The sequence below is a fragment of the Hippoglossus stenolepis genome, chromosome 12 (genome assembly GCF_022539355.2).
Source record: "Hippoglossus stenolepis isolate QCI-W04-F060 chromosome 12, HSTE1.2, whole genome shotgun sequence".
Lineage (NCBI taxonomy): Eukaryota > Metazoa > Chordata > Actinopteri > Pleuronectiformes > Pleuronectidae > Hippoglossus > Hippoglossus stenolepis.
In genome coordinates this window covers 15,766,121-15,792,567 of record NC_061494.1, presented here as the reverse complement: position 1 = coordinate 15,792,567, position 26,447 = coordinate 15,766,121, and the positions used below count along the sequence as shown (strand labels likewise).

General features: G+C 41.8%; 1 protein-coding gene across 10 annotated transcripts in view; it reads right to left on the bottom strand.

The window, feature by feature from the left end:
* The window catches only part of LOC118119358 (protocadherin-15), a 195,311-nt gene that overhangs the window by 45,256 nt on the left and 123,608 nt on the right, over nt 1–26,447 (bottom strand). For all 10 annotated transcript variants that reach the window (XR_007034766.1, XM_047342438.1, XM_047342437.1 and 7 more), the window contains 6 exons: nt 24,643–24,771; nt 18,536–18,841; nt 16,323–16,553; nt 14,199–14,315; nt 8,402–8,542; nt 6,952–7,064 (listed from right to left, as the gene is read on the bottom strand). Coding sequence is in view for 9 of the 10 variants with exons in the window: in XM_047342438.1 (XP_047198394.1) it covers nt 6,952–7,064; nt 8,402–8,542; nt 14,199–14,315; nt 16,323–16,553; nt 18,536–18,841; nt 24,643–24,771 (1,037 nt within the window). In the remaining variant the exon portion in view is untranslated. The remainder of the gene's footprint in view (nt 1–6,951; nt 7,065–8,401; nt 8,543–14,198; nt 14,316–16,322; nt 16,554–18,535; nt 18,842–24,642; nt 24,772–26,447) is intronic.

Sequence of the window (26,447 nt, the reverse complement as noted above, 5' to 3'; positions counted from 1 at the left end):
ATGCTGCCGACCTGTCCAGGGTGTACTCCGCCTCTCACCCGATGCCAGCAGGGATTTTCTCCAGCCGCCACGCGACCCTCAAAGGATAAGTGTTAAAGATAATGGATGGATTATTCAGCACCATGCACCGGTTTAGAGCATTTGCATCCACACGGTGCTTATACACATTTTCATGGTTTCTGATACTGGTCTGGAAAGCCGGTCCTACTCCTGCCTGGCTTTCAGCATCGACCTTTAGCTGATATTTGGGACGAGTGCGATGAGTGTGACTTGGCATCTGTTAGACAAGTGATGCCTGCCTACTTAGCGCAGACGAGTGAAAGGTCAGTGTGCTCGTGGTGCTTAGAGGTTCAAGGCTCAAGGCATTAGATTCAAACCTGTGGCTGAAAATCAATCATGCCCTTCAGAGGTATGAAAGACCTCCACACCGCATGGCTGTTTAGAGAAGGATGGAAGAAAGAATAGCAGGATTGAAAGACAGAGCGATGGAGAGAAACATTAAAAAAAAGGGAGGGTTGAGATTGCTTTTTTTTTTTCAAAGTGTAGATTTGCAGCGAAGGCACGGCGACAGTGCGTGGGAGAGCACAATGTAAAAAGCTAACCCTTTAAATGCCTGGCAATAAGCAGCGATGACTAGGTAGTGGGGACCTCCTGTCACTTGTGTAAACGTCTGGGGAAAAACAAGTGTCCAAAGAAGGCTGCCAATAAAAGCGCGATACGCTATGAAAGCATGTCATCTGCCTAATTATGTCAGAAACACAGCCTCGTCTGAATGAGAAATGCGGCACGGATGGATTTGTTTTCTCCGAAAGTGATAAATGCTGTTTTCTTCCAGATGTCAGGAACAGTTGATGGAGGGAACAGAGCTGAGCCGCTCTCTCTCCCTTTAATTCCTCTAAAAACAAGCAGCGGTGGCTTCATGGAATAAATTTCTTTCTTTAGTTAAATGACAAATTTATTGCTTTTTGATTAGTGGCCATTGGATGTGCATGGAGTCCACAGTGGCTGGTATTTGATATAGGACATCCGTCTACTTCAGGCCTGGTGTAAGTCAGACCGCTGAGAACATTAAATAAGTGGTCACACTGGTCAGATAACTACAGGACATTTACACAGGATGTCTCGACGGTCTATAAATGCCAAGAAATTGCAGAAAAGAGTTATGCATTATAACACAGTCTGAGCTGTTACCACTGACATTCACATTAATGGTCAGAGTAAAAATGTCAAATGGGGGAGAAAAAAAATACATGTCTGGAGGCTGAGGAAAGTTGTATCTCAATTCCATTAAAAAAAGGCATCTTTAAGAAGTGGTGTATGCAATTTTTATAATGTTTTATACCTGAAGTGTACGTTCCTCAGCCTTCAGGGCTCTGCATGTTTTCTGAATGAACTGTACATCTATACATCAAGCAGAAGACATAATGTGTGAACAACAATTTAGCATAATGTCACTAATTGTGCAATCACGGGGGTCGGCAAGCGAAGAGTGACAATATGTTGATTGTAGTCAAAGTCGTCGTTTACTATGCAAACAGTATAACTAAGAGCATCGCTCCATAATGAGCTGTAGAGCTTTTCTCAGGATTGCCTGTTTTCATGAGACAGGTACGGCACAACATCTGCTTTCTAATTCGTCGCTGTAGAAGAAATAAACGATAGCGTGACCGTTTCACTGCCAAATGATATTCTCTTCAATCAGTAAAAAAAAATAAAAAAGGCAAGTGTGGAAATATGCTTCAGAGGGAACAAGCATTATAAATGTCTATCAGAAGTCTATCGCAGAATCACACAATCCCACATAGACAGAGACTTAGCCCCTCGCTGGAGAGGAAATGAAGGGCTATAGTCACTGCAAAGCGAGGAGATAAGCAAAGGGAAGACAAGTGAGAGAGAAACTGACAGAGAGCGACATAAGCAGAGAGGGGAAGAAAAACTCAGGGGGGATGAGGGGGCTTCGGAGGGCTGAGAGGAGGAGGAGTAGGAGGAGGAGAGGAAAATGACATACTCAGGAGCGCTGAGGCAAAAGTCTCATGTGATTTAGAGTAGATTTAGAAGGGGAAGTGCTGTGGGGGAGATAAGCGGCGCAGAAAAACTGCTCAGACCGCAGGTTTCCAGCGTCGGGCCAGAGAAGTACCCTCAGTGCGAGAGGGGGGATTCACATCGCAGGACCATGTTAGATAGCGGCTTACCCCTCCTCCTCCGCGGCCACACACCCAGGGGGAAATAATTCCCTTCCCAGTGCCCAGTGCTAAAGACTTCGCCGAAGGCTTGTGTTCGTGAGTTCCATGTAAAAGAGCCATTCACAGTGGTTTAACAATAAGGATCCAATTCTTTTTCCACCAAAATCTTTCCAAAATGTTATATCTCTTCGTTCATACACATTAACCATAGTTATTTAACATATTTAATATGAAATAAAAAAAACATAAGAAAAGTAAATTTACAGAAATGAGTTTTAAGCTGTTCTAAGCAGTATTATTCTGCAAGGCTGTATGATTAATCATATATATTTCACATCTATGCATTTTTATCTATGTATGACTATAATCCTATTGTACTATACAATACATATGAATATCAGACAGATCTGTCTACGACATAAAATCGTGTGCTCCTTATTTTTCCCTACGTCGCATCAACACGTATGATATCACTTGACGAACAGTGCACGCACAGGAACAGAGGAACGAGAGGGCAAAAACTGAAATCCCATCTTCAGTGTGTGTGGGAGAGACAGATAAATATAAAGATGGAGGAAAAAGCTTTGGAGGGAAAAAAAAGAAGAATCCGAGTCAAGAAATCTGACAGTGGTGAAAAACCACATAGGTGCTTTGCAAAAGTTTTGCTATATAGTTGCAGCAGCGTGATGTAGCTATATCAAGATGAAGCCGTGAAAAACAGGAGAAAATCCTTCCTGTGAAGGTATGGACACGAGAGGATTACAGAGTCAATCACTTGTCACCTGGCCAGAGATAAAACTTCAACTTGATCAACAGGGAACAGATCAGAGTTGAGTTGTTGATGCAACTGTGTGGTTATAGGCTTTAGCCCCTCTAGCCCCAACCCTTGTGGCTGAGGGGGTAGAGCGGTCAACGGTTTGATCCCAGTCTTCCCCATCTACATTCCTAAGTGTCCTTGGGCAAGATACTGAACCCTGAATTGCCCCCAATAGAAAAAAGTGCTGCCCATAGATGCACTATATGAATGTGTGCGAATGAGTAAATGGCAATGAACTGTACTGTAAAGCGCTTTGAGTGGTAATCAAGACTAGAAAGGCTTTATATGAAATACTGACCATTTAGTTTGTAGATGTGATACTGGATATCTCTATAAATAGTGGTATACTTAAATACATAATCAATTCTAATATTAATGCTACACAACACCTTTGTTGTGTTTCTGTCTAGATACAGAAAAAAAAATGAATGTTTCTATTTCAATGTTATTTCTCTCAGAATAGTCAGAATGTTGTAACTTTTTACACTGAAGGTGCAGACCTACTGTCGAATACATAATCTTTCACCGAGAGAAATCCCTGACTATATGTCTGGTCTTCAAACTACATTAGATCACGAAAAACACGCGAGAAGACACACGGCGACTGAAGACTGATCCTCCTGCTCTTCTGTGTCTTTGGATACTGCATCAAGCTGGAGGAGCGGTGCGACGGTTCAGTGGACACCACTGTTGTAAAGAATAGAGAGCAGCTCAGGCCTCATTGTTCTGCCCTAAACCGCCTGAGAGGAAACTAACCGAGCCCAAACCGAACCTGCCAGACATTGTGTTTTTTTCTGTCTGAACCCAACCTGAGCCCCATACAGTTAATAAAAGCTGCACCGAATTTGTGTTGCCATGTCCCTCACACGCATTGGTTATAGTTTGCTGATTTCCCCGATTACAGACACGTGCAGTGTAAAAAAATCAATGGGCACCTCCCCACTACATGTACCTTCACCCCGTCCTGAACTCTGATTGGCTGGAGTTGTTGCCGGCAAGTTGCAAAAGCCGACTGGTAGAGTGAACTAATTTGTAAATTCAATATTAACCGTTTTTTTTGGTTCTGCTCTGGCCAACAACCTTATAAGAAAAATATATTTTAGTTTGGCAAATACTTCACCAACTTGGTTGTCTGCAGCTCTGTGTCGTGGGTAGACAGAGGCAGTCAGTCTGAATCATACAGTCTTGCTGTGGTCTCGAACTAAAATGTTGAGCAAAGTTGACTTTTAATCACCTCTGCCAAGGAGGTTCTGAATTGACCAATGTATTTTGATAAAAGAGCTGAAAAGATTTCCTCCTAACTAGGTGGAGGGGTGTGGGACAGGAAGGACCCCATTGTGGTGCAGGTCTGAATAAAATGAGCAGATTCCTGAATTCTTTCATATCAATTGCAACTGCCAGAGACTGCATTTTGATAATGTGTGGATCTTAATGTAAAGAAAAAAATCTGTCAAATTCATGTTTTTCAAATATATGAGTTTGTTTGGTGCAGCTCTAGAGAGAGAAAATGTCTGATATATTCACTCTACTGAATGCCATAGTTTTGTATAGATTCAGCACTTGCTTTGGTAATAGAACAAACAATATTACTCATTGCAGGTTTAAAAGTAATTGAAATCTGAACAGGTCATCACGACAATTGTGAAATAAGTGACTAACCACAGCACTTCCAGAGAGACAACACAAGGTGTTTTGCTCAAACCATGTGAAACCTAAGTGGCAGCATGCTGCTACAGTCGACTACGGCACGAGTCATTTATTTTAGCCAACAATGACTGGGAGCTCCTCATTTCCCTCTGACAGATGGAGGGGACCAACCATAAAGCAGGAGCAGGAATCATTAAGTCAGCCAAAGCCCTGCAGAGTTGTTTTAATTGTGTGAGCTGGAGCTGTCGGCACAGCTCTAACTGCCTACACAGAGACAGACGAGATCTTCTGTGGACGTTTAGAGAATGATTTGTGCTCTGGAGGTTCCTCTGGGAGACGACGATGGGGAGAGATAGAGCGGCGTGCAATGAAGAGACAGTTGATCGCAGAGCGAGCAGATTGGACACTCTCTGCTGGAGAGAGCCTCGTCCAGCTGGAGAGGCTGGAGCACCTGGCTAATGCTTCCATAGCTCATAACTTACAACCAGCCCGCCGCTGTGTATGGTTAGCATTGTCAGTGTGACACTCCACAGAGGCCTGCGCCGATGGTCTCAACCTTCCGTGTGCGCGTCAGACAGAGCACTCATTCAAAGCATTAATCAACAGCCTTTTAACGGTGATGCTGCCGTGCCTGTGTATCTATCACCGAGTTAATCTGAGCGATGAGAGAACGTGAACACACACACAAAGCGTTGGATTAACAGCTGTCAGGAAAGGATGCATACAATGCACACACTCACTTATCCGGATGAGACAATACACATAAAGATGTTTTCAGTCGCGAAATCCATAAAACCTTTTCTGCAGTTTGCCTGCAGAAGGAAGGATGTGACGTATAACTTCTGCTGCGGAAATGACGTGATAAGGCCCTCATCGTAAAGAGCTCTGGAACGTCGTTGTCGTTTACTATCTTTTCCATAATTTGTATTCTTGTAGGTTTTTTTGTCTGTCGTATGTAAGAAACATCATCAACACGCCAGATGTTTCCCTTCTGTAAGTTCACAATGTCTGGAGTTCAGTGTACGTCTGAAAGCAGCTGTACAGACTCAACCGAGCAAACGTCCACCGAAGGCTGTGAGATGGGCAGAGAGAGATATCTGTGCACAAAGAAAAAACACCTTCACTCATATGTTGACAGGTTGGGATGGACCTACATCCCTTGTCTTATCCATAAAGGTACATCACTGAGATAGATTTCCTGCTATGATTGAGTTAATAAAAGGGGTTTAAGCTCTTAAAAACTGGATTGCGCTATAACTGCCTCGTTGCAGTTACAATTTCTTGTGTTTTTCTTTATATTACAACTTAATTATTGCAATATTCTGACTTTTTACTGTGATTTTCTTCTCCTTCTCCTAAAATTATGATTTTGTTCTCATCATATACAGTAATAACTTTTTTCTTGAGACTTGATTCTCATTTTTCCCCCTTGAAGTGGCCTTAGTTCTTATTATCGTGCCATGTGACACTGACTTTAAAGCTTTGAGAGTCTGCTGAAAAAAACATTAGACAGGTACCGACTGCAGCACAACACAACAAGAGTTTTAATGCTTGTACTCACTAATCATGGAGGATCTTTCAAAGCAGCTTCAGCTGGAGCATAAATAATCCATGTTTACTTTTAATTATAGATGACTTCTTGGCCTCCTCCTGAATCACTGCAACATCAGTGCAGACAAACTCCACCCAGCACTGACCCAGTACAGCCGTATTTCCCATGTGTAGCAGTCAGTCATCTCAGAGCCGTATGGATTATCCTCCCTCATCCTGCATCTCCCTCTCCCTCGCTCCCGGTTTAACAGTCTCAACACTTAATCTAGTCAAAAGAGACCCTTAATAAACTCGGAGGGAAGCCTGGCTTTGCCCTCGGAGAGAAACAACTATGGTTTACAGCAGTGATGATCTGCAACATCTACCCTGAAGCTCTAATACATATTTATACTCAGCACTCATTAATCAGTCATGCACAGAAAAGAGAGCATGACAAAGATGGAGAACCAGAAATGCAACCGGGGCCACTTCACTGTGTGTTGAGTGTTATTACCCAAAGATATTAAATTTTTAGAAACAGCCACTTGCAGCAGCTCATGACGGTAATATTAAAGTAAATATAATATTGAAAAAGTTGAAATGAAGATGCAGCCACAGCTTTAAACGGGCGTCAAGGTGTTTTTAAGATACCTTATCGACTTCCTCCAGCCTCTTCCACTGTCTCTGTGTCTGGCACTACAGCCTAAATTGCTCTTGGGTGTACAAATTTAAAGGCAGAGGCAGCTGCATCCACACGGTGTCAAGGAGACTTACTTGTATTCTTCCTGTGTGAAGATTGGGATGCGAGAAGGCTGGAGGACGGTGATTTCCACCAAAGTGCTGTTAGTCTTCACCGGCTCCCCATCATCGAAGGCTATCACAAACAACTGAGAGGGCGAAACACAACACACATAGATAATATACAAATGAAGCCACTAAACTAGTACATTCCCCCCCCCCCCAATAAAACTTACTACACAAATAATTATTTTTATGAGGTTGCCAGGCATTGTTTTGTAGACATGTTCAGCATCCTAATAAAGACAGCCTGGCAAAATGGGATCTGGCGAGGAGCCCGTGCAGCTCCCAGAGAGCGAGTATGAATGTATTGATTTACATTCACAGACTGTGCAGAACGGGGCCTGCGGGAAACAGGGGGGGGAGCGAGGTGGCGGAGAGGGAGCGATGGGCAGAAAGAGAATAAACACAGACAAATGTTGAAAGAAACAGAGAGGAGGAGGAGGAGGAGGAATAAAAAGGGGGCTGCAGGTAGACAGACAACATGGGAGCGTTAGTGACAACATCCTCATTAGGACCAAATATCCTGCAGCACCTGCTCCAGCGTTCACAACCACAGATGCGGCTACGCAAGGTCACCTTAAGTTGGTAATGTGACTTCATACGAGCGCCTGGGGAGGGCATTTGTTTAATCTATAATGAAACTCAATAGCACTGGTGGTCTCAGACACAAACGCAGCAATGCCATGATCACTGAGACACTGACACAAGTGAGGAAACATGTTATTATTCAATTTTAGAGTCAATATGTACATATTTCTGACCTGCTGCAACTTATTAAAACAAGAGAGGCAAACATCTACTGAAAGATGTAATATCAATACAGGTGGATGTAGAAATAACATCAGATTTACTATTTAAAATGTATGATAATGATTATCCTCATCATTTGTCATCCTAATATATTTATTATTAGCCACATCAAATCAATGCAGCAGTTTGCCTCTTTGTAAAAATCTAAAGATCCTTGTTTTGACCTGACCGAGTTAAGTTCAGGTCTGAATGCACCCGAATGTCCTGAGATGCGATCACTCAGAGGTCGGAGGTTGTCTGAGAAACATGAGGTCACATTCTTTTCGCTGTGTTAACAAAAAGATGCCTTTACACTCAGTGTCCATACATTGATTTGTATGGGGCTGCCCCCAGAATATCATCACTGACAACCACATGGTGATTGATACTTTTCTTAAGTCAGAAAAATCTTTCTTCACAGCTGCTCCTTTTTTTTTACATTGTTGATTTAACTAAGATACGTTTTAATTTCCATGTACATTTTCATTGAGGGTCAGGACTGGCTCCTTCTCCACTAACTGTAACTGTCTCCAACAGAACAACCAGGCGGCTGATATCTTGGAAGTGCCACACTGACTCTACAAGCAGCAGCAGCTTGTGAAATCTGCTGTCGCCATGAATCGCTGCCACTCACCTTGAAGGTGACGCTGGGCTCCTCATTGAGGTTGACCTTAGTGATGACTCTCCCAGATACCTCTTCCACATCAAAGATGCTGCCGCTGTACGGCGACCTGTCCAGGTCCACTCTGTAGCGGACAAAGCTCGCCGGTGTACCCTGGAGGAAGGAGAAAAAGAGAACATGAACTACCTCACTGGCACAATAACAATCCACTTTTTCACCCACCCTCACTTTTCAGATGAGGCTGTGAAGATGGAGAGAGGCCTTGTCGCAGTAATTACGTTCTGTAAAATGTATTCAAGCCATAGAGGAATATGAGTCGATTTTGTTCCACGTCATTGTTTGTTAATGTGACAGAGCCGCAGAAAAGGTTGCTCCTCTCTATATAACCTGGAACTCCTCTCCATTTGAAAAACCCGTAGCTTTTCATAGCCCTCATTAGTCTGTCCGTATCTTTACAATATGATATAAACCCACTGTTATTCATTGACTCAGATCTCTTCCCTTTCATTTGGAATAAAAAAAACTTCTCCATTTAACTCAGCCCTCTGGTCTCCAGTGCAACACACTTACATTCATTAGCGGGAGCCTGGGCTTTAATATGACCCTTTGATTAAGATTAATCATGGTTCTTGATTGCTAATCATCTCCATAGCTTATTTTATTCTGGTTTCTTCCCTTTGGACCTAAAATTCAGTCTGATTTTTAATAAGCTTTTTTAAGCTCCGCTACCTTGCCTAAACTGATTTGGCTCCCCGGGGACTGAGGTAAAACCTGGGGCTAGAGCAGAGAGGTAAATCCTGTAGTAGCAGCGGCTCCCTCGGGAGGCTTACTATGTATCTCTAAGAGGTTACAAAACTAACTATTATTGAATTCACTAATCATCTCTAAAAGCTCTTCAAATTGTTTTCAAACATGTAATGGAAGAGATGTCTGGACCAGACCACTCATAACAAAACACAGAGAAGAATCTAATGTAGTGGATTAAATAGCAAAACCTCTACAGTGATGAATGAAGAGATGGTTACAAGTGTTTTCCTCATGGCCAAACACACAAGTCAGACAGGTCGGCCTCTACTTCTTTCTTTCTCCATTTGTGTCAGTAGTTGGCCAATTGAAACCCAATCAAATGTGATCCTGGAATATCAGGACCATACTAAAAGAAAACCAATGAAGAAAATGTTGAGCAGGAAACAACCATTTTAAAGACTAATAATTTACTAATAGTAGTAATACTAATAACCACTAATCACGCAGTGGCTTTCAGAACAATATCAGGCTGGTTGTGGCTCAGGAGATAGAGCAGGTTGTCCGCTCAAGCCTGCTGCACACTAGAGGATTATCGGCCTGACTCCGATTCAGCCCTTCGGACGATCGCGGGGGCCATTGCAGAGTCAAGGCTGTTCTGAAAAAGTTCTCTGGACAAATGATCCTATAATGTGAAGAGTTTCACAGACAAAATCTCACTGCCCTCAACTGAACTTGAGCTTCCTTGATTTCAAGATTTGGGATGCTCGTGGAGTATGAAAGGAACAGCGATTGGGTGAGTGAGCAGAAACCCGCAATATCCAATGAGAGTGAGCTGATCAAGGGCGTCACCAACGGTGGCTGCCTACAGCGTAAATACGACAGTAGAGAAGGACAAACTTGTGGAATCGTGGCAACAGGATGAGTCCTTTTTTTTTTTAGGTGTCCTGTGGTTTGTCCAAAATATTACACAAACAAGCGCAACCAGCTGACGAGGCCTTTTTAAAAAGATGAGTTTTTAGATGAGATTTAAAAATGGATTGTCAATTTTTCACATTTTCCTCCCATGTTTCCTGATTTTGGTCTAATCTGTGGTTTTGGTACATTGGTACTTTGATTGATTGATTGTTAATTAGTTAATCTTTGAAAAATGTTATCTCACACATTCATTACTTATGTTAAAACATGAGTCAGGTACAGAATGTTCTGTAGCTACAGCCGCATTTTACTTTCTGTCTCTGTCGACTAACATTTTGAGCTGTACAACACCTTTTCTTGTTTGGCATTCCTCGCACACAATTAATGTTTTATGTCCACTGTTGGAGGGAACTCACTGTGTCATTAACATTGCAGATGAGCAACAAAAACAGCATGTTGGCATCAGAATAATTCTCACTAATTGCAACCTAGATGCAGATTTTAAGAAACATAATTTTTAAATGTATTTTGCCCATCGTGGGACGAATAAAAGTTTATCTTATTTTAGAATACAGTTCTCTACAGTATAAAGTAGCCAGCTCATGAATTAAAGAACAAACTCAGACGCATTGTGAAACTCTGACTGATGCTACAGAGACACGGCAGAACAACAAGGCCTGAGCTCAGAGAATAAGACAGAAAAGCAAACACAATAATACAACTGTATTTGGGGATTTTGACAGATTTGATTTCCACGTGAAGATAAGATGAGTGAATATATGGGAATCTAAAGGGGCAAAAGGACAACTCGTCAACTTTACTGGAACATTTGTTTCCATGATCTCATTTCTCCCGACAGATCTGATATTTTTTTAATTAAACCTGGTATTTTAATGTGTCTCCAGTAATCACTTGGGATCAGATCGACCCGAGGGATGTTAATTCCAGGTCTGAACGAAGCCTTAGAATCGCGTCTCTACCTCTACCTTTGGATAAAAGCGGCAATGGTCGACAAGGAAGACATATCTGCGACCACCTCCTCCATGTCAGTGGATGGGACATGGACCATAACAAAAAGTCAAAGTACATAATAAATACATTTTCCTCAAAGATGCTTCCTGTCATTTTAGGTCGTTTTTATCACACTGATGTTTCGTCCAATTCTCATTTTTCCTGTAAGTTTAGTTTTGATTACTTATTTGAAGATATAACAACTAATGGCTACTGTGCAGAGCAGAAGATGGCAACATTCATTTCTGGTTAGTGAGATGAAGTGAAGATCTGTCATCCATCTATATATAAAGTCTATGGTCTACACCAGGGGTAGCCAACACGGTGCCCGTGGGCACCTGGTCGCCCGCAGGGACCCCGCGAGTCGCCCGCAAGGCATGCTCTAAATTAAAAAAAGAAAAAAATAATTAAAAATGAAGAAAAAAAAGAAAAACTGAAATTTGAAATAAAAAAAAAAGTTAAACCGCCATCTCACTCTATGCTGAGACCAGCTAGCGGGAGCAGCAACGATGGCGAGCTAGATGTGGTTTTTACCCCCCAAACTAAAGAAAACATGGCAGAAAAGCGAAAGAAAACATACGATTTTCATAATGATTGTGAGGAAGAGTTCTTTTTTACGACAGTGAAAGAAAACTGTGTGTGTCTCATTTACGGGGCAACTGTTGCGACGGCAAAGCAGCACAATGTGGAGCAGTGGTCACCAACCCGTCGATCGCGATCTACCGGTCGATCTGCCAGTCTTCACTGTTGATCCCCGAACTCTCTGGACTCACTGGCTGTCGTCGCGCCGCAGATCAGCTGTGTGTCGGTTGTCTGTGTGTCGGTTGTCTGTTTTTCACACGCGGTGTGTGTCCGCTACTGGCGGTGGAGCTGCTGGTTTATCTCCTGCATTTCCTTCAATACAAGTCGGATTATGTACGAGACTAGATGTCAGGACTCTACGGTATGAAGATGCGCATCTTCCGGTCTGTCGATAACAATCAAAGCCCCGTTGGAACAAATCAGTGGATTCAGAAAGTGAAACGCTGGAGTGCTTTTACTTTGAAACGTGTTCGGAAAGTGTTGTAAATACATTTGTGTCATAGAGAGATTAACATTTTGGTTCACAGCAGAATAAACAGAGAAAATTATCTTTCAACTGATTTTTAATGCTTATCTGATGAATTTATGTCACAAACAAATGGTTGCAACACTTTCTGTAAGCCTTTTCAAAATAAAAGCACTCCAGAGTTTGTTAATGATATCCATTCCCTTGTTTAAAAAGGTTTTTTTATTGTGAAATATTTGCGGGAGCGGAAAGATGCACGGCTTCATACTGTGTAGTACTGGTATTTATTTGAGTACAAGGGACTTCTTTCATACAAGGAAATAATCATATTTGTGGCCATATTCAAATCAAAGCCTATATGTAACAACATTGTGCTGCAGTAGCAGCTCCTCTGCAGAACATGATGTGGAACTGAGAAGCTACATATTTTGCATTGTAAATATGAATTGATATTAATTTGAATATTGTCATTGAATAGAAAAAGTTGCACAACTGCCTCTCTTTGTGTATATTTATTTCTTGTACATTCAGCCTTTAACAGAAATTGCAAAAAATAATAAATATGACCCTCCTAAGTGGTTTTTTTGGAAGATATCAGGGTGGTAGCTCTCGGCTTACGTTTGGAATTAAAAAGTGCTCTCGGGCTCGAAAAGGTTGGTGACCCCTGGTCTACACCATTATAACCTCCAGACACTCCAGCCAGAGTGAGTCTCTCCCTCTGCTTCCTTTGTGTGTGCAGGTTTCTATGAACATGTGTATTAAAGAGAGAGAGAGTGTGTGTGTGTGTGGGTTTAACAACTAAACTCAGTTCCACCAAAGGAACGTTTCTATGACGGACAGCCTGTCAATAAAATGCTTTGAGCTCTCAAATCCCAGTCAATAACAGACTGGGTTAGTGGGCTGCTGTTAGAAAACCTAATCCCTGTGTCCATCAAAGCACTGAGTCACTTCCATGCGTCGCTTGCTGCCACTGGTGACGTAAAGTTGAATTCCTTTCACTTCTGGTAACATAAAGATGAATTCCTTGCTATTACTTGTGCTACAACGCTGCTGGATATGTTCCACTTGCTCACTCACACTCCATGAGCTCACCTGGCTCTAATAGACTCCTAACAGCAGGTGGGTCACTAATAAAATTCATCGAGTCCAGCCATACATGAATTTCCTGAAAAACTTGCTAAGAGCTGGAAGAGTTTATGGCCCTGCAGGAAGGCCACTGGGGTCACTTGTTTTGCAGTAAAATTTGAAAATAACAAAAGAAAAACTGTTAGAAGAGAAAAGGCAGATATGGTGATGTTTCTATAAAAAGGGGAAACAACTGCCAGAACGTGACGTGAGAATAGGACGTGATATGAAAACCGCTGACTCACCAAGTGCAATAAAATGTTAAGGTACGTGGCGCTGCCAATAAAAGAGGTTCAGCTGAGGTGAATGACAGAAGCACCCATTCGCAGGGCTGGTACTTTCTAAATATTAATGGATATAAATAGTAAAATTATTGACAGACTAAAACCAAGAATCTACATCCCCCAGTAAATGTTCATTGCTCCTGTGTTGCCTCCTCATCGTCACACAATTTCCAGTCTCAACAGGGTGTCACAGCTTCTCCTCTGCATTGTGTAATTTTGTTCCATGGTTCACAGACTCCAAAAGAAAAAAGAGAGGAAAAGGTAAAATCTTCATAGCTCCAGTCCCAGAGGACCTGCTCAGATATTGTGAGGTAAAGGAGTCTGAGGAAACATGACGCTGTCTGAGGCAACTGGTAGATGACTCATACAAGTGTCGATGCTAAACAAGACTCCGTCACAATTAGAGCTACTGGTGCAGAATGGAAATATACACGGCACCGGAGCTCTAATGAGAGCAGCCACGTCTTGGAAACATCTTTAAAATGCATCGTGTGAAAACGCTGCAGCTAAATTGGCTGATGTTCTGCGAGAAAAACACGGAGTGAGAAGGTGGAAAAAAAAAAAGAATCACTCAGTGCTTCCTTTATTAATGACACAGATGGAGATCTACACGCTTCATGTGTTAACCACAGATGTTTCATACCTCGCATGTCACGTGTGTGTTTTTCATTATACTCACAGGGGGGTCTTGGTCCTCAGCTAAAACAGTTGTGATGACTGTTCCTTTCTCTGCATTGGGGGCCACCAAACCCTTATACAGGTCTTGAACAAAGATGGGGGAGAAGTCGTTCATATCCTAAAAATAGAAGAAAAAAAAAATGCAATAAATGTAAGTTTACAGGTCTGTGGCTGGATTTCACCTACACTTTGCAGCCATGTAAAACATTACAGTGTCATATGCTCAGTTGCTCCTGTAACGGGTGATAAAGAAATGGTGACAATTACAAAGCGTCATTGAAAGGCTCGTATTAATTTATGAGTGTTACTGTAATTTTGCTGACGCTGTCTGCATGCTCAAACAGTGAGACCGCGGCAGTGGAGATTTTGCAGCTGCAGCTTTGTTTGATTTCTGTTAACACTTCCACCAAGTTATTGTGGATTCAGACAAATTTTTCCCTCTGCGATAAATCACCACGCTGCCGGCTTTGTCCTTTTCTTCAAGAGCCGTGCATCTGAGCCAGTGTGACCACATATCAACATATACACGTTCTGTATTCACACCATTACAGCTAAAACATGAAAAAGTTTTCGGGATTGGAGATTTACATCTCCCCTGAACACATGCGAGAACTTCACATCACCACTGCTTTTAATCACCTTCTCCCCCCCGCAGTCGCTAATGCACAGCAGAGCTCTGCCATATGGTGGGCATGCAAAAAAAAAAACTATGTGATCTTGTGAACTGTGCAACTTTTGCTTTAATGTGCGAGGATGAAAAGTCAGTAAGTCATCCACGCACCTCGGGGGAGTAGCTTAGCTTTATAAGGAAAACTGCAGCAGCCCGATCTCCCCTTCTCTTGACTTTTCTCTCTTTTGACTGAGCCACAGGCAACAACAGTATGGGTCCTATAAACACAGAGGTGGTGGGCAGCTTCCGTTTGATCAGTACGCAGGTTAAATGTTTCCCGGCAGAAAATCTATGATGCGCCTCTCGCTATGATCAACGAAGCCGAATCCTTGTTCTTCACGCTTGAAATTTACGTGCTACGTTTGTTTACGCATATATTTATGTATCTCGGTGTGTTCCACTTCTGAGGGAAAAGTTTGGGAGACTCAGGACACTCAATCCTGCGAGGCATCCGATGAAAGAGACAACAACAACACAGTGCGAGGGGAAATCAAACACAAGCTACTTCAAATAGCCCTCTGGACGTGTTAAGTGAGACAGGAAGTGGAATCAGGGAAATCAGCTCCATCCCTTGTCCCTGATAAGCTTGTGTGAATCTATTAGGCTCATTCTAATTCATGTCTGCCGATTCAAACAGCACACACTGGTTTGATATCAGCGGTTGAGCGATGCCGTGTCCTATCAAACGCTGTTTCTGAGTGACACCGGGAACACTGCAACAAAGCTCGTCCTTATCAGCGGACAAACTCACACAACAAGTTGGCAGAACATGTGGTGAGCCTGCTTGGATAAGCCTCCTCCCATTCAGCCTGACACAAAGAGCTTGGCTCTACAGAATTTGAGACGATCGCTAGGGATGGACTGGATTCATGCACAGAGACGCTCACGCACACATTCTCGAGCACAGAATTACTCGCATGCACCCACCAACACACACACAAACACTCATGCACGAACAGTATCACAACACAAGGCATTTAATCCTTTTGTTGGCATCCAGCTGTTAATCTCTCGAAAGGTTGGAAAGGGAGCACAAGCTCCTGAAAACGCTGACATAATTGCTTTCACAAAGCTAATGAGTCATTCAGATCTGTAATAGCACTGTGTGCAAGGCAACAACACCTATCCATCAGTGCTCTTTGTCCCGGTGATGCTGTGAGGACAAACAGGTTGGGAGGCCGCAACATGTTTCACAAAGGGAAATTCATTGGGATTTTTGCACTGAATGGCATAACAACTGGATTTCATATCACAATAGCAGCGCAGGTACTCTACTTTACAATAATCCCCCTTTTGGACTGAGGCTTAGGCGAGCTATTACTACTGTAAAACTCTGCTAATGACTCATCACATATTCACCGCCAGTGCCACAGATCCTGAGGGACAATGAGGATAGATGGGAAGAGGGGAGACGACTGAGAGGCTGCGGCAGACTGACTGTCTACAGGCTCTTACCGTGATGCGGACCGTGACGGTGGCCTGCCCTGGAGGCATGACCCCTCCTTGGTCGACAGCCTCCACCTGAAAAGTGTAAGAAGCCCCCATGCCCATAGCTGCCAGGTTCTCAAAATCCAGGGTCTGCAGCACAGCTAGCTCCCCTGTGATAGGGTTCAGAGAGAACAGCTGCTGGGCCGATTCAGTCTTGATCCGATACGTGACATTGGAGATTAGGTCTGAGTCCACTGCCTGTGAGGAAGAGGAAGAGGAGAGGCATGAGCAGGGGAAATAATTAGATAATATTAAAGGCAAAAAACACAGAATGATGGAAGAAATGAGAGGAAGCAGCACATATATTTTCAAAATTGGTACATTATACATAGACATATAGGACGGAGGGTAAAGGCTATGGATGAACTTGAAATGAATATTAATGTTTCTATTAAAACTTTGCATTTTAATGCTGCAAGGATTACTTGCATCAATCATTTATAGATTCTGATTAAATTAAACCACTAAGGGGAACTTGAGTTTGGTCTTATTACAGAAAATTACAACTCTCAAAGTGGATGGAATTTGCAAAGGCTTCTGAAATAGGAGATTATCAGATGTGGTAGTAAGATGCAAGAATACATACACACACAGACACACAAACACACACAGCATTACTCATTGATAAGCAAAACAGGACTACAGCCATAGTGGTTCTGTGAGGCTGTACTTTAACACAGCTATGCTCTGAACTAAGTGCTCACATCAGCGTACTAACAGGCCTCATGTTTACTATGGAAGTAGAGCTGAGGCTGATGGGAATGCCATTCATTTTTCTGGCATATGGGCAAAAACCAGAAAGGTTCACCCGAGGATGGCCCAGCATGAAACTTTTTTTTTTCTTTTCAACGTTCAGTAAAAGAAAAATGCCAACCTCATGGTGCTCGAGGAAAAAGTCACTTAAGGTAGTAGAATAAAATGTCTGTGAACCATGAATGTCTTCACAGAATCTGGTGGAGCACACATTAAGGTTGTTTGAAGTGAAAATTCTGACCTGCTGGTGGTGCTAAAGGAAAAGTCAGAAGATCACAGGGAGTCAAAGCAGCACCCTGAGGAATTTGAAAGTGTGTCGAGAATTGCACGGCAATCCGTCAGATATAGTTTTCAAGATGTTTCACTCAGAAAGTCAAAAAGTTGAGGGAATTTAGAGGGTCATCAAAAGCAGTAGGTTTCATCCTCTGGAGAGCAATGACCGAAGAAGTGGAGCCACCGGGCGAGCGAATACACTCCGGCACATTCAGTTTCCACCCGTCTCAACCTCCACCTTTTCTCTGTGTCTCACTAGCTCACTTTTTGCTGCCTCAGATGTCTTGAAAGCCACCCACATCCGTTTAGAGTTGAGGTGTCGTTGTCTCGGATATTAATGGTGTCACAGTGCCACTGTCACTCACACCCCTCACCCTCAGCCCTGCCTCCCTCTGTCTCCCTTCCTATTTTATCCCTCAGTGAGAAATGTCACTCACAATACGCCAGCAATTACTCGCCCCTCTGCTCTGTGTCTTCTCTGCATGAAGCGGGTTCCCTTATACTTTTCCTCAGTGCAAACACGTGCACTGACATTTGACGAATCCACCTAAAGATTCCACGAAACTGACGTTTTCCAACACTTGTGTGTAATATTCATGTTTGTCAGAGGATATGGAAATGATCTGTGACTATAGACTGGTTATGACTTCAGAAATCCAGCTTTAAGCCTTGTTCTGCCGGAGTCTAAAAATGCCCCGAGAGCTGTCATGACAGGAGAGAAAATGTTTAAGGTTGTGTATGTTTTTCTCTGTGCAAATGTTTCCATTTGGAAGCAGCTGACACTTCAAACACAAAATTTCATGCACTTGAAGTTAAAAATAGCTTAAAGCCTTTTGATATAACAGTTGTTTCAGGCACCTCTGGTACATAATATACAGGGCAGAGGCGGATGTAGGATCTTTCTAAATCAGGGCCCATTAAGGGGGCACGATTTACAGCGAGGGGGCAATAACATGTACGACATTCATGCACAATTCCTGATTTAGTAAAGTGCACATTTAAGTAATTCCTTGTTTACAGTGAGCTCAATAGCTTTGACCAAAGCCACAAATCAATCAATATGAATTAAATTGGATCCACCCCTGATACATGGAGACATGAGACATGCAGGAGTGTAGGGAAAGAGACAAAAACACATGCAGGTGAATACTCACGCTCAGCTTCAGAACTACAGTTCCCACCGGGCTGTTTTCAGGGACGTTCACCACATACGTTTGCTGGGAAAACATAGGGCTGTTGTCATCGATATCTGTGACCTGGATTGAGAGCGTCAAGGAGGTGCGACGTGGATCCACCGCCCCGTCCGACGCCTCCACCACCAGGCTGTACTGGCTCCTGAGCTCCCGATCCAGAGGCACTCGTGTGTAGATGCTGCCATTTTCACTGATTGTGAACAAGTCGGGATGATTTACAATCCGGTAGCGCACCTGGCCATTAGGCCCCGCATCTGGATCTGTGGCCTGCGGAGATGGAACATGATCAGAGGGCTCCGTTATGAGACGGTACAGCAAATGATTATCGCTGTGTAGCTGGTGAGGAAATACAAGAAAACATATTTTCCCACTGCAAAGTTAATGCGTGCACAGCTTGACCATGTAAATCAACCCCCCCTTGACTTCTGACTTCAGCTGAGGTGATGTGATGTTCGATAGCTGCGGCAGTAATTTCCCCCAAAAATCCCCATTTATTCCTCCCCAAGCAAGTTAGAGAACTACAGACGATAATTCAATGCAGCAGCATATTTGTTGTTTCAATAGAGGTCTGTGCCAACACAAACTACACAGGGGGACAAGGTGAAATATAGCCTGAATAATCAGATGGAAGCCTAATAGCCTGCTAATGTTGCAGAGGCCATTATCTTGCAGTGGACTGAGAGACCGTGTGTGCTGAAAACAAATGCGAGCGTGTTAGTGGAATTGCAAATTTAAACATTAAATACAAATTCATCAATAAAGCCCATTTCTCTCCTGACCCTGTTGAGGTAAAGTGACAACCTGTGGGAAAAATCCATTCACATGCATTAATAGTAGAAGAGAGAGATAAATATTCACCGATACATTGCATGTGAATAAAAACAAGGGGATTTCGCTTTAGGCAAACAGCAGATGTTGTGTGTTTGATGTGATCCATTACATGATCCATTAGAGCGTGGCTTTATCTTAGTGCCTTACATATTTACAGAAGATTCAAGTACAAAGCCATGTAAATTACAGTGCTGCAACCGCGCCGACACAACCTTCACACATTTCTCTTCGGAGTCTCATTTTCCTATCCTTCATACTGACATGAGAGTCTTTGTCTCAGACTGATGAGTAATCATTCTCAGGTTGAAAAGGCCAGCACCCTTTTTTTTATTCATGCAAACTCCGCGTTTCATCCAGAGGAAATCTTTTAAAAGCTCAATCACAATTTAAATCGTATGCAAGACATTCACGATCAAATAAAAAAAAGAATAAAAGAAAAAGAAATGAAGAGCTTAAAGGGATCTTATATGCTCATTTCACTATATTTCTCTAAGCCTTTGTCTCACAGGGATTCCTTTTACATATGTTTATCTCATATTTTGAAATGTTTACCTTGTTTATCATGAAAATCCAATATCATGGCATAATATATATGACAGATAATGAGGAAAGGCTAAATCGGCCGCTTCAAAGAGATTCACTGGGTGCTACTGTGCAATACTGCGAGGAGGAGAAAATACAGATTTTAATTCCTGTGTGGAGATGACCGGTCATTATTATGCCTGTGTGTGTATTCATACCCAGCTGTTAACAGTGTGGTGGTGGTAATTCTTGTAACTGAGAGAGAGAGGAAGGAGAAAAGGATACAAAGAAACATCAAGTCCAATTTGATCTGTTGGGGAATAAGTGCACTTAAGGACACAGCAGCACAAAGTCTGAAAACAAGTGTCATACAGTTGGAGTGAGGAGGATGCACATACACACATGGCTGTTAGAAGCTGCCCAAAGTTTGCTGTGAGTCCCTGACAAAGCCTACGCTAAAAGTTGGAACTCAGCAGTTTAAGCTTTTGCAAAAAGCACATCATGTCAATATGTGCATATGGATCATTACTTCCCTGCAGTGGTTACATAACTAAAATCCTCACTCTCACTTCTCGCCTTGTAAGAGGTTTAAAGCAATTCATTCACAGCCAATAAAATCAAATAGCACATTTGCATTTTTCTATAGTGGCCAATGGACAAAGTAGTGTATGTATTATGGAGGTCTGCACAGGGCAGATCACAGACCTGTTAGAGATGTTGGTACAAAGGACATCAATAGGTGGGCGCGTTGTAAAGCCTGGTCTTAGTGCTGATTATTTAACCTTTGGGTCCTGGGACAAAGGTCATCTTAATTATTAGCAGTACATGCTGTGGCTCATTCTTCGTAGTTATGGGAATGTTTGACACATTTCTTTCAGTCTGGACCCAGACATATGGTTATGTGATGCTGTGAGATGGTGGGCAGGATCAGTACATCGGTTGTGGGAGCAGCTGAACATCCTGTGGGAGCTGCAGCACAAAAAGCAGCTTGAGCAGGTAGGTGCACTCTTAAGAAACAGGCCCACACAGTTTCCTAATATACAGAAACACATATTATCTAATATAGACATTATATAAATCTGTCGCCTCTGCTGCTGGCCTGGATCCAGTGGTCTTTTTTGCTTTTTAGCATTTAGAAAAATAACATACTCATGCTGCTTTTTTTAGTAAATGCTGAAAACTAAACTTTTGTCTGAATTGCCCACTTATACTTCAGGATGTGTCCTTACAACCAGAGCACATTATTTTCAAACATAAAATTAAAACACTAACGTGTTCCTCTCAGAGCTAAACACCAGTGGTGATAACTGTGTTTACAAATGTCACAGGACAAGACCATCAAACTCACTTTTCAAGGAGCTTGGCAAGAAAACAAAACTTAAATTCAACAGCCTCTCGAAATAGCACAGAGGATGGACACTTTTCTTTCTTTCAAAAAATGTGTTAAAAAATGTTGAAGCAAATAAAGAGCTTAAAAGTCACAATGTAACTTTTATGTGTTTCTTTCTAAATACAAACAGACATTAAGGGGCATAATAAAATTATCTGAATACAGGAAGAACAACAGGTTTTGATTATTTGTCTTTCAAACTGTATTTATTAAATAATATGTGCATGCAGAGACTTATGTGAGAACGCCCTTTAAAATGATGCGCTTTATTTTTATGGCCAATTTAAATTCTGTCTGTGTTTCTATTATTCTCTCTGTACAGCACCTTGGATCTACCTTTGTTTATGAAAGGTACTTTAAAAAGAACATTTCCTTTAGAGCAATGAATGCATCATGTTCAGTAATGATGCGTTGTCAACATCTATGTGCTAAATTTTTTTCATATGCTTACAAATTCCTAAAGACATTGTGCAGAGCCTTGTAGCAGCAATTCTACATGACGCTGCCATTAGGTGTCTGACGTGAATGCTGATCCATTTGTCCTCCGGTCATCTGCATGTTCAGATTATTAGCAAACAGAATGTGCAGGATAGTGCGGGATTTGTCAGTCGCTGAACAAGTGACTGTGTTTGCACAACCAGCACTGCTGTCAATTCAGATAACATGGCAAACCGTCTCCAGTGTATGCGAGTGTGTGTAAAATAAGAACAGGTGGGAACCAGTTCCAGTTGTGATAATCCAACATGCTTCAGGGTGAGCATTAATCTACTTAATGGCATAATGCATTTGCACTGTAGCCATCTTCTTCTTCTTTGGCAGTTGCCTGCAGCTTTGTGCTTGGCTGCATTATTTTCCCACTTCAGGTAAATTCAAGATACAGCTACAGAAAAAAAAAAGAAGATTTTACAGCAACACATCACGTTTCAATGTGGAATTATTGAGTAGATACAATTCAAACAATTATCAAATTCCTTCCTTTATCTGTCATTTGACTTTTACTTAGTGTGTCATGTGACTACTGTTTAGACAGGGACAATAGTTGCTCAATAAAACCAACTTGCAGCAGAGTCGCGACTTGTACACAAAGCTACTGGAAAGTCTCCAGCTTGCAGTGTGAAAGCATTTGTCAGTGTGACAGAACTGAAACACAGAGAGATGCATTGGTTGTGAATGTTAACTGATGATCTGGCTCCACAACTTTTTCTCTCCCTTTCATTTTTCACATTTTCTCTCTGGTAAATGAGCAGAGGGAACCTCTTAATCATGTTATACTGTATATTTTAGATGATAAAAATACTTTTTGGGTGATATGCTCATGAAAGACTTTCCACTCAGTGTTTAGTCTTTATCACCCAAAGAATCAAAGCACATTCCTTCTTTGTTTTTATGGAGCTAAACTTCTTCACTTGCACAAAGCATTGACAAAGTAGGTCTATAAGAGCTTGTTCATTTGGTGGGAGAGCAAAGACAATCTGGGTTTTCGTCTGTACAGATACAATTAAAATGGTACTGATCTTCAGAATTTGGTTAAAGGACACAAAACAAGTCTGACAATGGAAGGGAGTCAATAGTCAAATTTCCTGACGTGACAAAAACATGAAAATTACATGTCCACTTAATGCTCTTGCTCTTTGATCTAATCCCCCATTATTTTCAAAAATGTTGGTCTAAAATACACCAAGAGATTTTATGTAACAGTGCTGCCGTTGAAAAAAAAAAAAAAAGCCTGCATCCCTCTTTGATCAGCTACTACGAGCTAAGCTGTAGCCTCTCGATGTGCATGTGCATGGAGAGCAGGATTGTGTTGAGCTAAGTACTTTAATGTACTTTTCTTTCGAGTCAGAAAGGCACAGCCTCAGCTCGAAGTTGGTGAGGCGCCAGCTGAGAAAAAACTTCCAAGGTAGGACAGAGAGCGGCAGAGAGACGGCGGTGTGGGCTAAGCCCCAATCGAGCCACTGGCTGCATTTCTGAGGACACACACGTGGGAGTGAGACCGGAGGTAGCTTTACCTCATGCAAACACCAGGTTTCCTTCATACGTCCACTTTGTCTGATTTCACACTTCATAAACTTGCAACGTTGACTGGTAATCCATTTTACTACCCACTGAAAGATGTCTGATGTTGAAAGTATCTGTCCTGAAAGCTTTATAAAGCTTGAAAGAACAAATGTGACTGATATCAAAGTGCCTGTTTACCCTTGGCATTTTCTGTTCGCATAAGCAATCACGATGACCTGACAAAGTAGAACTTGAAATGGCACTGAAATAAATTCAAAAGAATGTACTTTCTGAAGTCATCACAAAAGGCAACAGATCATCGTGATCCATCACAAGTGAACGACACGAACAATGGAAGGAAAAAACATTGTACTGGCAAACAGTGTGTTTTTTTTAGTTTAGAGCAGAAACGGGCAACAACAAGCAACTATGCCATTAAAAAGCTTTCAAAGTGAAACATCCTGTTACCTTTCATAAAATTGGGGATTTTTCTGGTTTTGAAAATTGTTGGAAGTTTGGATAATGTAAGTACACGTCAACAAAATATATTAAATATGTTCAGTTTTTTGTTGTTGACATTTTAATGAATAATTGTTAATTATATTTTTAACTCAATAACTATGTAATATACTGCACATGTTTGTTAGAGGACGTCATTGTTAAATTAATGACATTCCTTTGTTATCAATATAACATATATAATATATATAACATAATTATCTCACCCCCGAAAATTCTGCCGATCAATATCTGCAGATATTGTGAACTTGCATTAAAGTGCAGTAGCTGCGAATATTTCCAAACTCAGACAGAATTCTTTCCATTATTTGAAGATAGATTTTGTAACAGTGCCCCAGACCTGCTGCAAATCCCACCAAATGGCTCCTAGTTCGCTGCTTTGAAACTCAACTCTGAACTGTATTGAGTTTCAAAAATCTTTTAAAACAGTGAAGGGGAAGAAAATGTGGGGATTTAAAATCAGGGAGTGGAACTGCAGGAGAAATGGAGGCAATAAAAAAGTGAAATCTCTGCCTCATCTGACACTTTGTAAGTATTTACTAAACTTTATGTGCAAACCGTCCATGTGGCCTGGCAGCTCATTGGAGCTAAACCAAGCCAGTCAACAGCTTTGGTTTACAAATGTATCTGACATGATTGACCATGTTGGAAACTATGAGCTAAAGTCATGGGCAACAGCAATGAAAACAAATAGACCGTCGTAGCTCTGTAAAAAACATCTGTCAAATTAGTTTTGACACATGATGCCTTAAAAGCAGTTTATTTCAGAAGAACAATAAGATCAGAAAGAAAAAGACATTACTCTTACCGTGACTTCTCCTATGAACAAGTCGGCCTGTTCTTCTTGCACAGTGAAGTTAGTGGGGGTGGTGATGTTAAACTTGGGGTCATTATCGTTGACGTCAGTGACGACTATGTTCACAGTCGTAGTGGATGTCTAAAGGAAAGAAAGAACACAACAAAGACAAGTCTTTACACAAAGTATTCAAACGCAGAGTTTATAAACACGGCACAAACGATAATAAATATGGATAATATAATTTGACTTTAATGTGGAATCATCTGGAAAATGTTTCTCTGTCATGCTCAATTAATAATTTTGAAAGCATAAAGATAAAAAAAATGTCAACTGTTAAAAACTCACTAATAAAGAATGAATTTAAGAAGTACTTTTGTCCCCTTCTGAGCTTAGACACCTAGATTTACTGCCTCGTGGTTGTTTGCTTCCACGAACCAGTCAAATTGCAGTTCATATTCAAGTCTGTCCAGACGCATATAAAATACGTAGTGAAGACTATTTCACATGAGGCGGCCCACTTCTGCTACAATACGCTGCAGCAAAGCCTGGAAGGTCACCTGTTAAACTTATAAATATTACATTACACTACATTTATTCATTTGGCTGATGGTTCTATCCAAAGCAACTCATAACTGAGGAACAACACTAAAGCTTCAGGACAATAGGAAACCTTGAAGTAAATCTATTCAACAAAATAAACAAAAGTTAGTCAGAAATGTTGAGTCTTCTTGAAGTGAGACAGGGAATCCACTGCTCTTATAGCATTTGCTTGCCCCACAATCGGGGAACCACAAAAGAAAACATTAGGACTGTGATTGCCTTGTGTGCATGGATGGCAACGCCAGACGATGCTCCATGGAGGAATGCCACGGTCAAGAAGGAGCATGAGCCCCCGTATGATTGAGTTCCAGGAGATGGGCGCAGACCTAGAAGTCGCTCTGTAGGCGAACATTAGTGACTTGAATTTGATTTGGGCAGCCATGGAGAGCAGGGGGAGGTCAATGAGCAGCAGAGTGATGTGGCCTTTTAGACTGATCCAACTGTGCAGAAGGGAGGCCGCCCTGAAGGCCACTGCAGTATATGGCCAATAATTCTTAGTTTAGGGAAAATGTGAAAACACTTAAATCAATTGTTTAATCTATACTTGATTGAATTAAGGATGAAGGATAAGCTAAAAACCTTTGAATCAAATTTATAAACATCCAAAACCTCTTTTATTGCACGTGTTTACACTGCTGGTCGATTTCTCACTAAAATGTTATACTGGCTTATAAATAAAATGTAATGAACATGCTGTCCTTTAGAACACTGCAAACTGTGGGTAAGACATATGACAGGATAACAGGATAAGGTTGATGTTGCTGTTGTCTGGCTGCCTATGTTTGTGTCGGCCAACGTGTCTGTTGACGTTATAACAGCACCGATTATGTCCACAGATCCCAAAACGATGAATCCTGCAGACTTCTGAAAATCCTCTGACTTCTTCTCCAGCACCAATTTGAAGTTGACATTTTGTAAGTAAAGTGTTCGGGTGGATTCCCATGAACAATTCTGAAGCAGATAATCCAAGGTGCTCTGACAGTGACCCCTGAGACTTCCCCTCTGGTGCCATCATGAGGTGGAAGGTGTTGCCAGAAAAACTTAGGGTTCAGTGTCTGGTCAAAGGACAGTTGTGAAAGCCACGGGATTTGTGGATTGACCTGCTCTTCTTCCTGAGCCACATAGTTTTGTTAAGATTTTTTACAACTGCCTCAGTATAAATTGTAAAAATTCTGGTGATCTCCTGACTTTTCAACCAACTTTTGATTTGTCCA